We start from the raw sequence: 13035 nt of genomic DNA, 5'->3' as shown, positions 1-13035 counted from the left end.
TATAAATATTTTGATTTGCATATTTATTTATTAATTTTATAATACTATACCAAAAATGATTATTATTGCAATGTCAGACAACAGATAATATAACGATTCTTGATTATCTTTTTCAGACTAGATATAAATTTGTCGCAATTGCTCAAAAAATAATTGTTCATAACTATACTTATTTCAAAATTTACGCGCGCGTACAAGTTTTTGAATTTTCGCTTAAGTATTGAGGGTAAATTGAAAGCCAGTTGAGTAAAAATGTAAAACAGCGCTGCCACCCATTAGCGTTGCCGTACCACACCATGTAGTTTGCGATAGACGGGCACATATGCTCAGTGTTGCTATATCGATTGATTAAAAGTACATAGAGAAAATCGAGACGTCCATGCATTTGCACATCTCTAAAATTTGGCTAAGACGCTAAACAACGCAAAAGGAGAGAATGAAAATTTTGCTTTATCTTGCGCCAAAATATAATTAAAAGCTATAAAAACAATTAAATTCAGACTGAAACACAAAAAGCACTACTAACGATCCGTATAGCAGTGAACACATACCAAGAAAACAATAATAATATCAAAATAACAGCGCAACGCGGCAAAGCGTGCGAAAAAGAGTTCACTCAGAAGAAGGTGGAGTAGGAGGTGGACTTTGAAGGGAATTAAAAGCAATTCAGTAACGTAAACAGTGAGTTAAAAATGTACAGCCACCATTAATACACAATAAAAGTGGCGTTGGTTTCGGATTACACTAATTACGATCGGTATTTACAAAACATGCAGGTAAGCCCCAACCATTTGGCAATTTTTATTTTTATTTTAACCATACGTGTGTTACAGCAAGTGGACGATCCACCATCGCTGCCCGTCGGCACCGAGGTGAGCGCCAAGTACAAAGGAGCCTTCTGCGAGGCTAAAGTCAGTAAAGTGGTTCGCAACATCAAAGTGAAGGTTGCCTACAAACAGGGCCTCGGCTCAGGTATCGTATCGGACGATGCTATCAAAGCGACACCTGGCCAGTTGCGCGTTGGCGCCGTCGTTGAAGTGCGCCATCCGGATCGCAAGGAAAATGTGGAGGCGACCATTACCAAAATCCAGGACTGCTCTCAATACACGGTCGTCTTTGACGATGGCGACATCACAACACTGCGCCGAACAGCGCTTTGTCTAAAGAGTGGCAGGCATTTCAATGAGAGCGAAACATTGGATCAGCTGCCGCTAACACATCCGGAGCATTTTGGCAATCCGGTGGTAGGCGGTCGTCGCGGACGACGCCGCGGCCAGTTGAACGATGGCAGCTCCGACGATGATGACGAAAGCGATGCCAAGGAAGTGGTCAACGAAAAGGAGGAGCACATTGGCAAAGTGGTTTGCGTTGAAACCGAGTCCAAGAAGAAGGACAAAGAGAAATGGTTTCCCGCCCTCGTTGTGGCCCCCACAGCGCAGGTCAGCAAACAGGTACATAAGAGCCGATTCGATTTCCAATTACCATTTTAATTGAATCAATTACAATTAATAGGCTACTGTGCGGATACGCGTCAAGGACGAGTATCTGGTGCGCTCTTTCAAGGATGGACGCTACTATACGGTGCCCAAGAAAGAGGCAAATGAGTTTACTCGTGAAATGGCCAGCAAACAGGACGTGCCCGCTGTGAAGGCAGCTTTCGAATTTCTCGACAGCAGCACATTGCCTGCCCACTGGGATCGGGACTCGCTGTTCGGCCTGTCCAATCTAACCAGCGATGATGAGGGCGAAATTGATTCGGATTCATCGGACGACGAGCCACACGAGGAGAAAGATCGCTTCGTTGCACAGCTATACAAATATATGGACGATCGAGGCACACCATTGAATAAGGTGCCATCGATACAAAGTCGCGACGTGGATCTGTATCGTCTGTTCCGGGCGGTGCAGAAACGCGGCGGCTACAATCGCGTTACCACCAAAAACCAATGGAAAGTCATTGCCATGCGCCTGGGCTTCACGCCATGTACTCTGAGTGTCATGAATCTGGTGAAGCAGGCGTATAAGAAATTCCTACAGCCCTACGGTGACTTCCATCGCAAACTCGGCTGCTCCATGCTGATGACATCGCGCAATTCGAATCGCAGCAAGGGACGCAGTCTTGTGCGTGCCAATTCGGTTGCATCGCCCAAGCCGGCGGACACCACCAAAATGGAAACCATAAGCAAACTGGCGGTGGCCAATCAGACAACGATTGCCGCCAGCAGCAGCAGCAGCACCAGTGCTGCTGCAACAGCAACAGCAGCCAGCAGTAGCGGAAGTGCAGCAACTGCCACGCCCGTACGCGCCGCCTCAACGGCCTCACAGTCGGCCACTGAGGAGTCGGAGAATACCAGCGAGTCAAGCGTGGTCGTGGAGCCAGTTAAGAAGCAGCGCAAAGCATCCGCTGCCAGCAGCGGCAAAGTCAAAAGTCTAGTGGAAAAATATGAGGAGAAATCATCGTCCGTTTCGAGCATTGGGCCAGTCGCAACGGCTGCCCTTAACACCTCCAATGTCAGCAGCTCATCGTCTACATCGACAGCTGCAGCAGCAGCAGCTGCAGCAACAACAACAGCAGCAGCAGCTGCTGCCACTGTCAAAGCCGAAGCTGAGGCCGATATGCCACTGGCAAAGATCAAGGCTGCGGCCGCATCAACGCGCAACAGCATCGACAAGGAGCCCAGCGCTGGTGGCAGCAATGCATCCAGCAAAGCAACCTCGGAAACGCAACGCAGTCGGGATGCATCACCCACAGCTGGTAAGAGCAAGAGATTTTCATTCAACATTACAATTATGCCCCAACATGCAGTTTAATCTATATGATATAGCCCCGACCTTATGGAAAGACTCGAAGGTTATCTTTCCATCGACTTTTAATTGTCCACTTGCACACAATGATGTTTCCGGTAGCTTCTAAATTAGCTTCACTTTCACCTTGTGATAGGCATTGGCGAGCACGCCGCGTAGATTCCATATGTTCTCAAAGGTCTCCGGCTGCACGTTGTAGGCGGAATCCACTGCCTTGGCCCAAATCTCTAGTTCGGACTTAGTTTGTTGCTCTTCGGTCACGGGCAAGCGCACAGTCCACAGCGACCAGCCATAGTGTCGTCCGTCGGGCACATTCTCCTGCTCCAATTTGGCAACATGCCACGATTTGCCACCATCGTTTGTCAAGTCCACGCGCTCAATACGTCGCCCACCGCCGCTCCAGGCGTAGCCGTAGACCGTGATGTGACCCTTGTCAACTTTCACGCGTTCCTCGGGCATCGGCGAGCAAATGGCCGAGGTTACAGGCATTGCCTGTATGGCCTGGGCCTTGCTGAAGTCCACAGTATCCCAGTCTGTGCTGGGGCTGAAGCCTTTGTAGTCATTCTGCTGCCAGTGGGAGTCGGACTCGTGATCGGCAACAACGATGCGGGTCAACCACTTGACATTGCGAGCACCCACAGTGCCGGGCACGATGACCCTGATGGGATAGCCATGATCTCGAGTCAGCGGCTGGTCGTTCATTTCGTAGGCGAGCACCACATCGCCGCGTGGATCTAATGCCTTGGCCAGTGGTATCGAAGCCCCAAATGGATGTGCAGTCGGATCCAAATCGGCGCCCTCGAATATGACCTGCAAACGCTCATCGGGCTCAACGCCCTGGGCACGCAGCACATCGCACAGGCGTGCACCCGACCATTTGGCATTGCCCACAGCTCCAGCGCCCCAGGAGAGGCCTGCATCACAAAGATTAGATTAGATTAGATTAGATTGGGCTATGAGCAGGGACAACAGTTGGGATTCACCTTTGACGGTCTTGATGCGAGTCATTTCGGAGCGGCGATTGCCGCCGCACATGATGGCCGCTGTAACCGTGTGCTTGGGCAGCTTCTTAATCTCATCCAGATTGAAAGTACACTTCGGCTTACCAGCGCCCGCTTCCACCTCCAGCTCAAGCTCATAATCCTCGGCCTTTAGACATGGCACCGGCAAATGGTTTCGCACATAGAACAGCTCGTTGGGCGTGTAAAAGTGCTCGCCCAGCATGCTGATTGGCGGCTCCGCATTGAACGGCCGCTTGCTGGCTGGCTTGAGCAGCTCATGTCGTTTCGGTTCCTGTGCCCAAGGTGAGCCTAGCTCATCGCTTTCGACTGCTTCCACTTTGTTCAGATTGCCAATACGAAAGCTCTCCAATAGCTGGAGCACCTCCAGCGTATTATGCTGCTGGTAGATGGCCCAGAAGGGATCGATGGCGTTGCCAGCGGCCATCAGGATTTTATCGCCGCCTGGATGATTGGGCGCAAACTGGGTGACATCATAGACGCCCAGTCCATAGGTGACCCAAATGCCATTCTCTGGCTTATTATGTTGCAACACATCCTCCACACTGTATGTGGGCAGATCCGTACGTTTTGTCTTATGCCACAGACGTGCCTCATCTTCAGCGTCTAACGTTGCTGCAGTCGGTGTTTCCTTTTTGGGCTGCTCCAACTCCACTGGCTGCCTGCGCTTCCTGTCCAGCTCATTGAACAGCCAGTAGCCAGCACCGATGCCGCCCACCGTAGCAGCAGCATAAAGTGCTCGACTGTACTGACTGCCGCTGCCCCCTTCCTCTCGCTGCTGCTGCCCAGATGTGCTTGTCGCCAGCAGACGATGACGTTGCTGACTACTCAGGCGCAACTGTTTGCTGGCCGTGGTCAGGAAACGTAGACGCATGATCTGTATATTATATAAGCATTTGCTGCTAGGCAAATAAGTCCGTTTAATGCTTCGTCGCAACGCCGATTGTCACATTATCTGGAACGCGCGGCGAGAGTGAAACGTTTCGCATTGGCTTTTTATTTGTATTCGTAATATTTTGGCTTTGGCCCCCAAAAGTTGTCGCAATGTTTGAACTATTGATAAGATCAATGTGATTTCGATTTAATCTTTGCTCTCTTTCTTTAATCTCTTCTTTATTGGGGGTCTGTTTTGAGCTTTCCTTTTTTTTCGAGCTTTGTTTGTACTCGCTCTTATGCCGCCGGCAGAAGCACGTACACAAGCACACATACGCACCTGTTAGCAACTTTTTTTTTCAGTTTTGTACTATCGATAGCTCGTGACGCGCTATCGAAATATCACATATCGCAAGCGCTGGCCAATATTGTTAAACTATCGAAGAACAATTTAAGCTAAAAATGGCTACAAATAAATGAAAACATAAAGTAAAATTGTTTGCTTCTAATTATATATGCTGTAATATATAATATTTTCATTATTACAATTTATATTTGAAATAAGTGATCAATAACAGATCATCTTCACAATTTTATGGATTTCTTCAAATTTCATGAAGACCTGAACTTTGAAAAAGGCAAAATCTGACCTGAATTCAGCTAAATTGGCAATTCCGATGGTAATGACGTCGATTGAAGCACAACAAATTAGTTAATAAGGGTATTCCCATTGGCAATAAATCAATTAATTGCTACTTTTGTTATTAGAATACCCCTAACACAAAAAACAGTTTGTCTCTATATATACTTACTCACGAATTTAGCAATAGCAACAGTTATTCATGCTCATTTGTCTCTCTCTAACCCGTGCAGCAACTGGAACAGCACCAACTGCAGCGGCAACAGCAACAAACACAGCCGCCACCACGAAAAAGGAGAAACATCAACAACGCAAACAGGTGGACAAAAACGAAGAGAAACGCGGCAAACGCAAAAAGGACGAAATAACGGTCGAGAAAATTGATACAGGTGATTTTATAGTCGGCATCGGTGACAAATTGAAGGTCAACTATCACGAAAAGAAATCACCCAGCTCCCATGGCAGCACCTACGAGGCGAAGGTCATCGAGATCAGTGTTCAGCGCGGCGTGCCCATGTACTTGGTGCATTACACCGGCTGGAACAATCGCTACGACGAATGGGTGCCGCGCGAACGCATTGCCGAGAATCTAACCAAGGGCTCCAAGCAGAAAACTCGCACCATCAGCACAAGCAGTGCCAATAGTGGCGGTGCACCCGCCCAAGCCTCCAACACCACTGGCAACAGCAATAATAATAGCGGCGGCAGCAGCAGCAGCAACAGCGGTCCCAACACTTTGCCACTTAAAGATGGCTCCGGCAAAGCGGAGCAACAGCAGCAGCAGCAACATCCAACTGGGCCGGGCACGGGCGCCTCTCTGCTTCACGGCTTGACCAAGACGCCGACCTCATCGGCGGCGCTCACAACCCAATCGGGTGGCAAGCGTGGACGCGGACGCAGCGACTCCATGCCGCCGCGTTCCACAACACCCTCGTCGGTGGCCTCGAATTCGAGTCGCACCAAATCGCCAGCTGCTTCGCAGTCGCAAGTGGCACTGAAGCATAAGCGACCCACGCGAACGCTGCCAATGAGCAGCAGCAACAGCAGTCAGGCTCGTCGCATCTCTGCCTCTGCCTTCATCTCGGCAAACGTTTCGGACGCCTCAATGGGCAGCGATAGTGACACCGATTCCGATGAGCCAGTGCGTCGTCCCAAGCGTCTCAGTGCCAAGGACGCACAGCAACAGAGCAAAGCAAAGGCAGCTGCGTTCAGTGGCAAAATGGCGGCAACGATCAGACGCGCCACTGGCAACGACGAGAGCGACGACGACGATGACGAGGAGCAGCAGCCGCAGCAGCCGCAGCAGCAACAGCAACAGCCGCCGCCAAGCAAGCAACAGTCGCAGGCTGCCCAACAGCAGCAGACGTCGACCATTCAGCGCCCGCGTGCCGGCAATCGTGCAATGAGCAGCGGCGGCGCCGGCAAGGGGCGCGACTACGATCTCAGCGAGATACGTTCGGAGCTTAAGGGCTTTCAGCCGCAGCTGCTGGAGCGCAAAGATGCCATCAAGAGCGAGCCGAGCGATGTGCAGACCAAGCAGGAGCCCAAAACGGGCAGCTCGACTGAGCAATCATCCGAGACGGACTCTTACATTGACGAGGACTCGCAGTCCTCCGAGAAGTTGCCCTATCGCAAGCAGCAGCAGCAGCCGGCGTCGTCCAGCGATAAGCGAAGGACTGCAGCAAATGCAGCAGCAACTGCAGAGCTGCAGCAGCAGCAGCCACATGCTGGCGACACAACGACCAAGAAGGAGTCCGAAAAGCAGCACATCAAACATGAAACATTCGCTGGCGAGGATCGTAAGCCATTCAAGACGGAGCCCAAGGATGAGCCGGCAAAGCCATTCCGTAGCGGTGCCAACATAAGGCACACAACAACAGCAACAACATCCTCAATAATTGCACCGGCGCGTTTTGGCGCCAACAGCAGCAGCAGCAGCAGCAGCGGCAGCGGCAGCGGCAACAGCGGCAGCGTCGATGGCAGCACAGCCAAACTAATTTCGTTTATTATGGAGAACACGCTGACCTTGACAAAGATGGATAAAACTGAGACGCCAACGAGCTCAGTGGCAGCCACAGCAACTGCAACTGCAGCAGCAGCAGCAGGAGTAGCAACACCGTCGCCCGCCATTAAGTCGGAGCTGGCAAAGAAGCAGCAGGCATGCAGCTCCGCTGCCTTGGATACTGGCAAGAAGTTTGCTGAGCCAGTGCTGCATAAGGAGACGGCGACATTAAAGGTGGAACTGCCCGCTGCCTGTTCGCCCTCCTCCTCCAGTTCGTCCTCCAGCTCGTTCTGCTCCAGCAGCAACAATTCGGCAGCGACGTCCGCCAGTCTGAGCAGCTCGTCGGCCACACGCTCATTGCCGGACATGAGCAAGCTGGAGATAAGCAGCGGCGCCACAACAGCAACGACAGCGGCCGCAGCAGCCACAGCCACAGCTGGCGCGAGCAAGGAGACGAAATACAGCAGTAGCGTTGGAGCAGCTGCAGCTGCAGCTGGAGCTGGAGCGGGAGCTGCTGCTGCTGCTGCCGCCGTTGGCAGTGGCATCAACAATAGCAACATAACTAGCGGCATCAAGCTGCTCTCCTCGGATGTGTACGAGTTCAAGGACACGGAGCCCTTCGAGTTCGAAAAACGCATCTCGCCAATGGCCGCCATGAGCTGTGGCGGCACCTCGGGCTTTGCCAGCAGCAGCAGCAGCAGCAACAGCAGCAGCGTGCCACCAACGGCAGCGCTAGCGATTGTCAGCGCTGCGGCACGCAAGCAGGCGCTGAAGGCAATCGCCTTGGCGCAGAGCATCGAACAGCATCAGCTGCCACATGCGGCACTCGAGCCGGCGTCGCGTGGCTATGCAGCAGCAAATGCAGCAGCAACTGTTGCCGGCGCCACAGCAGGCGTCGCCACGCCGGGCAAGGCCAAAAAACGCGGCTCGCCGCTCAAGGAGGCCAGCCTGACGACCGCGGAGAAGCCGAAGCAACTCAAATTAGAGCAACAGGCAGCTACAGCTGCAGCTGCGCAATCCTCGCCAGCAGCTAGTCCCAACAGTGTCAAGTCAACGTCTGGAGCTGGCAGCAAGACAGCAGGCAATGCAGCCGGAGCAACAGCTGCCACAGCTACGGCCGGCGCACAGCTAACGCCGGGGCATCCACATGCCACGCCGTTCGATGTGCTGCGCAAGTCGCCCAGCTTCAACTTGAATATAATGGCGCTTAACGAGGAGCTCGCCCAGACGGTGCAGGAGACCACGCGGGCGCTAACTGATGCACTGCAGCCGCCCACAACGCCAGCAACGCCACCGGCCATAGCGCCAACTCTGACAGCAGCAGCTGGAGCTGGTGCTGGTGCTGGTGCTGGTGCTGGTGCTGGTGCTGGCTCGTCTGGATCGGCTGTCTTTACGCCAGTCATCGCTGTGCCCGTCTCACCCAAGCTCAGCACTCCGCCGCAGGCGCTGGGCGCGTCCAAGACAACGCCACAGCAGCAGATTGTGGGCAGTCCCTTCATGGAGACGCGCAACGTCTTTGAGCTGAGCACCTCGAACGAGGGCAGCGGCTACAGCTCCGGCGAATCGAACAAGGATAACAAGCTCGAGAAGCTGGAGAACGTTAAAATACTGCTGGCGGGCACCGGGGCCGGTTCGTTCGATCTGGATGCGGTCAAGTACGAGCAGAAGCCCACCTCCATAGCCGACAAAGTTCTCAAGGCGATCAGCCAAAAGAAGGAGGAGGTGGAGCAAAGCAAAACCAAAATCCAAGCGGAAAGCAATGCGGACAAAGAGGAACAGCAGCAGCAGCAGCAGCAGCAGCAACCACTGCATCCGAGCAGCCTTAAGCTGGAGCCGAGCGCCAACAGCTCGGCCCTAAAGCTGGACACATTGAAGCTGCTCAGTGAGCCGCTCAAGGTGCAAACCGGAAGCGGTCTGCCGTCGGTGCTCAGCGAGCTGTATCATCGGACGAGCAGCAGCAACAGCCCTGAAACGAAATCCATTTTGGAGGCCTCGCTGCCGGCAAAGAATAGCGAACTGAGCGAAACCATACAGAAGCTCGAGTGCGCCATACAGCAGCGCAAGACGCCAGTGGCGGGTCAGTCGCTGGCCTCATCTATAGCTGGAACGCCGCCGGTAACGGCAACGGTGAGCGGCAATGCCCACTTCTCGGACGAGTCCATGGATAGCACCGACTCGGAGCAGCGCCTGGTTATTGAGGACGTAATGGCCGAGGAGCCTAGCACGGTTAGCGAACTGAAGAGTCCCATGTCCGAGGCCTCGGGCAGCCTGACGGGCAGTGCGCCGGTCAAACTGGAGCTGGCTGCTGCGGGCAGCAAACAGCTGACGGGCGTCCAGGCGCCCATACCATTGAAGCCCATGTTATTGCTGCTGCCGGATATGCCGCACGGCATAAACACCTTCCCCAGCAAGGAGCAATCCGCAGCAGCAACAACTCCAACAGCAGCAGCAGCAGCAGCAGCGGCGGCACCAGCACCACCTGCGCTGCCACCTGGCGTGCCCATTGTGCTGCCCGAAATCCCCGTCTCCGTGGTGGTTGCGCTGCGTCACAGTCCCGGCAGCGCCAGTCCCGCCTCACCGAAGCCGGAACCGAAGCTGCCATCCAAGCAGATGCAGCCCGTCGACGATGGTGGCTTGCTGCTGAAGCCGTTCACGGCACAGGCCAGTCCGCCGCTGCCCGAAGCACTGGCAATGGCGCTGGCTGTGGAGGCCAAAGCTGTGCCATCGCCGCTGCCACGTCCGTTCGGACTGCAGGCCAAGGAGCTGCCCATGCATGTCTCGCCCGCAGCTGGCAGTCCCTTGATCAGCGAGGCGTCGCACAGCGAGGCGGCCATCAATCTGCTCTGCGAGGAGACCATACCGGGCAGTCCGGCACCCACTTATACCATGAAAGACGAGCTGAGCAACGGTGCTGGAAACGCTGGCCTGGCGACAGCCACAGTTGCCAGCAGCGCTGCCACAAGCTCGCCCATCTGCAGCTCAGCGCTGACCATACCGGGCATATCGCCCTTGCCGCCGGACACGCCGCCGCCGCCGCGCGCCAATCAGACGACTCTGGCCAGCCAGACAGCGCCGGCTGCTTCGGTGTCGCCCAACAGCTCACCGGAATCGCCGGCCAGCCAGGATGACAGCAGCGAGGAGACGGGCAGCAGCAAGAAGCACGCCGAACTCGAGAGCAACGTGCTCACTGGCAGGCGCAAGCGACGCGCCAAGGCAAGCGAATCGAATGTCCAAGCCGCTGTCTGTCAGTTCCTGGGCAAGCGGCGCCGGCAGCAGATCAACAGCATGCGCAAGACGGCAACAGCCACGACAGGCAAGTGTCCAGAAATCAGTCTAAGTAAAGTAGCAGCGAAAACAGTGTTGGTAAACGGTCTATGAGTGCTGAGGCTCGTGCATGGACGTCATTTATGATAATGGAATATTTGTGGCAAGCATGCAGGAGGCGTGCTTCGAGCCTAGATTAGCTAGCCAATAATATTAATATTATTAATTATATTATACACATTTTCATATTGCTCTTTGTTGCTTTCCTCCAGCTGGCTCCGATACGGATGACACGGCCGAAAATGTTGTGACCACGCAGCGTCACAGCACACGCCATCAACTGTTGCCGCAGGGACAGCAGCAACAGCTGCAGCAGCAGCAGCAGCAACAACAGCAGCAGGAGCAGCATCAACAGCAGCAACAGCAACAAATGCAGCAGCAGCAGCAGCAACAACAACAACAGCCGGCACAAGCAGTTGCCAATGCATCGGGCGTTAGACCTTGTCCCTACAACTTCCTAGTGGAATTGGGTAAGCTCTTCTGGACTATAAAATGTGAAGATATCAAATACTAATCTATATATATATATCGTGTAGATCCCTCGCTCAGCGCGGAGCAGTGTATATTGATATTGCGCAAACAGATACAGGATCTGCGCAAGGCCTACAATAGCATCAAGGGCGAGCTGGCAGTCATCGATCGGCGCCGCAAGAAGCTGCGCCGGCGTGAGCGCGAGAAGAAGCAGCAGCAGCAGCTGCAGAGCCAGCAGCAGGGCAAAGTCTGTGCATAAGTAAATGCAATCGGGAATGCAATACACATATACATATACTTATGTATATATATGGACACATACGCTATATAGATTCAAACAATTGTATATTTGTATCGATTTAAGTCCGTTCCGCTCCGCGTTCGTTGAACTCTCCAGCTTCTACTTTCACTTGGCGCAATTACTATTATTATTACACTTATTTTATTATACTTCTATATATATATATATATTTTTTTTTTTGCGTCTCAGTAGTTTGTAGTAATTGCACTTGAAAGGAGTTATGCAGCATTTGATGGCCCCCAATCGGCGTCGCTAGCCATTTTAAATATAAACAAATACATAACTAAATGCAATGATAAATACACGCAAAGAATGTAATAGAATAAATGTTGTTATTGGATTGGATTATGTGTGTGTGTCTGTCTGGTTAGGAGACCGAGTAGCCGCCCTCCAGGTTGATGTGATGGCCATTGACGAAGCTCGACTTGCTGCTCAACAGATAGCCAATGGCGTCGACCACCTCGTGCACCTCGCCGAAACGCTTTAGCGGTATACGCGCCAGCAGTGGCCCACTGACGGCCGGATCGGACCAGTTTTCGATGCTCATTCTGGTCAGCACCACGGTGGGATTGACCGAATTGACACGTATCTTGCGCTCAGCCAGCTCCAATGCCAGCGATTTGGTTAGCGAATCCAGCGCCGCTTTGGTCGCACTGTACGCCGTATGGCCAGCAAAGCTGCGTGAGGCAGCCAACGAGGATACATTCACAATCGAGCTGCCGTTGCGTAGCTTGGGCAGCAGCGCCTGGGTCACATTGAAGACCGCCTTAATGTTCACATTAAATTGCCTGCAAATTGGCCATATGAAAGTTCATTATTTTCCAAGCTGAGCACCAAATCTTACGTATCAAAGTCCTGTTCAGACAGCTGAGCGAAAGGTTTGATTATGGCCACGCCCGCATTGTTGACCAGTCCGTCCAGCTCGGGCACAGCGCCCAAGCTAACACGCACCGCACTCCAATCGGACAAGTCGACTAACAGTGGCTTTATATGCTCCGCATCGGAAGCGACCAACGCATTTAGCTGCTCCTGATTGCGTGCCACCGCAATGACAGTGGCGCCCGCCGCAGCCAGTTGCTTTACCAAAGCATTGCCAATGCCCGCGCCGGCGCCGGTCACCAAGATCACCTTGTTCTTTAAATCACTCCACATCACGAAATTTAGATGTACTTCTCCGCTTGTTAGTTGCTTGAGACTGCTCAGAGATAGCTAATCTTATTTGTTTATAAATTATCGTTCAAATCCGGAATTAGCTTTTAAAATATGCGATAGCTGCTCTGCCTATCTCTCTCTCATTCTCTCTCTTGCCCTCATGCGTTCTCACACTCTCTCTTTATGAACTCCCGGAGTGCACATAGATCGGTAGGGCATTCAATGTCAAGCCAATATAAGTGATAATACTGTGATAAGTTTGCCCTGTTTTAACACACAATGAGAAGGCAGCTTTGCATGCTATGTTGATAGGAGCCATCGGAGCATAATTATACATATATTTATATGTATAAATATGTATACACACATGTATATGCATGCATGTAAACTGTAAGTGTTATCGATTAAGAAGCTTACATATTATTTTCATTTTAAATACTGATCAGTT

General features: G+C 52.5%; 3 protein-coding genes across 3 annotated transcripts; 1 reads left to right on the top strand and 2 right to left on the bottom strand.

The window, feature by feature from the left end:
* The first annotated feature begins 374 nt into the window (after positions 1–374).
* LOC111594898 (serine-rich adhesin for platelets) lies at positions 375–11873 on the top strand. Its single transcript, XM_023308384.2, has 6 exons — positions 375–776; positions 834–1451; positions 1513–2755; positions 5571–10652; positions 10876–11133; positions 11200–11873. The coding sequence occupies exons 1-6, from the start codon at positions 771–773 to the stop codon at positions 11391–11393; spliced, it is 7401 nt and encodes a 2466-aa protein (XP_023164152.2). The 5' UTR covers positions 375–770; the 3' UTR covers positions 11394–11873.
* Positions 2858–5058, bottom strand: LOC111594900 (probable sulfite oxidase, mitochondrial). The gene is made up of 2 exons (XM_023308385.2): positions 3789–5058; positions 2858–3719 (listed from the first exon to the last, which is right to left on the bottom strand). Exons 1-2 carry the CDS (start codon positions 4696–4698, stop codon positions 2911–2913), a joined length of 1719 nt encoding a protein of 572 aa, XP_023164153.2. The 5' UTR covers positions 4699–5058; the 3' UTR covers positions 2858–2910.
* On the bottom strand, positions 11787–12899 carry LOC111594901 (L-xylulose reductase). Its single transcript, XM_023308386.2, has 2 exons — positions 12280–12899; positions 11787–12223 (listed from the first exon to the last, which is right to left on the bottom strand). Exons 1-2 carry the CDS (start codon positions 12585–12587, stop codon positions 11803–11805), a joined length of 729 nt encoding a protein of 242 aa, XP_023164154.2. The 5' UTR covers positions 12588–12899; the 3' UTR covers positions 11787–11802.
* Positions 12900–13035: the final 136 nt, after the last annotated feature.

This window comes from Drosophila hydei, unplaced genomic scaffold (genome assembly GCF_003285905.1).
Source record: "Drosophila hydei strain 15085-1641.00,03,60 unplaced genomic scaffold, DhydRS2 tig00000090-arrow-arrow-pilon, whole genome shotgun sequence".
Lineage (NCBI taxonomy): Eukaryota > Metazoa > Arthropoda > Insecta > Diptera > Drosophilidae > Drosophila > Drosophila hydei.
This window is presented reverse-complemented; position numbering and strand designations above follow the sequence as displayed.

Coding starts and splice junctions, on each gene's coding strand:
- LOC111594898 (XM_023308384.2), top strand. Junction 2,756..5,570: donor GGATGCATCACCCACAGCTG/GTAAGAGCAAGA, acceptor TAACCCGTGCAG/CAACTGGAACAGCACCAACT. Junction 10,653..10,875: donor GACGGCAACAGCCACGACAG/GCAAGTGTCCAG, acceptor GCTTTCCTCCAG/CTGGCTCCGATACGGATGAC.
- LOC111594900 (XM_023308385.2), bottom strand. CDS start 4,698: ATGCGTCTACGTTTCCTGACCACGGCCAGCAAACAGTTGCGCCTGAGT. Junction 3,720..3,788: donor TCGCATCAAGACCGTCAAAG/GTGAATCCCAAC, acceptor TTTGTGATGCAG/GCCTCTCCTGGGGCGCTGGA.
- LOC111594901 (XM_023308386.2), bottom strand. CDS start 12,587: ATGTGGAGTGATTTAAAGAACAAGGTGATCTTGGTGACCGGCGCCGGC. Junction 12,224..12,279: donor TCTGAACAGGACTTTGATAC/GTAAGATTTGGT, acceptor GCCAATTTGCAG/GCAATTTAATGTGAACATTA.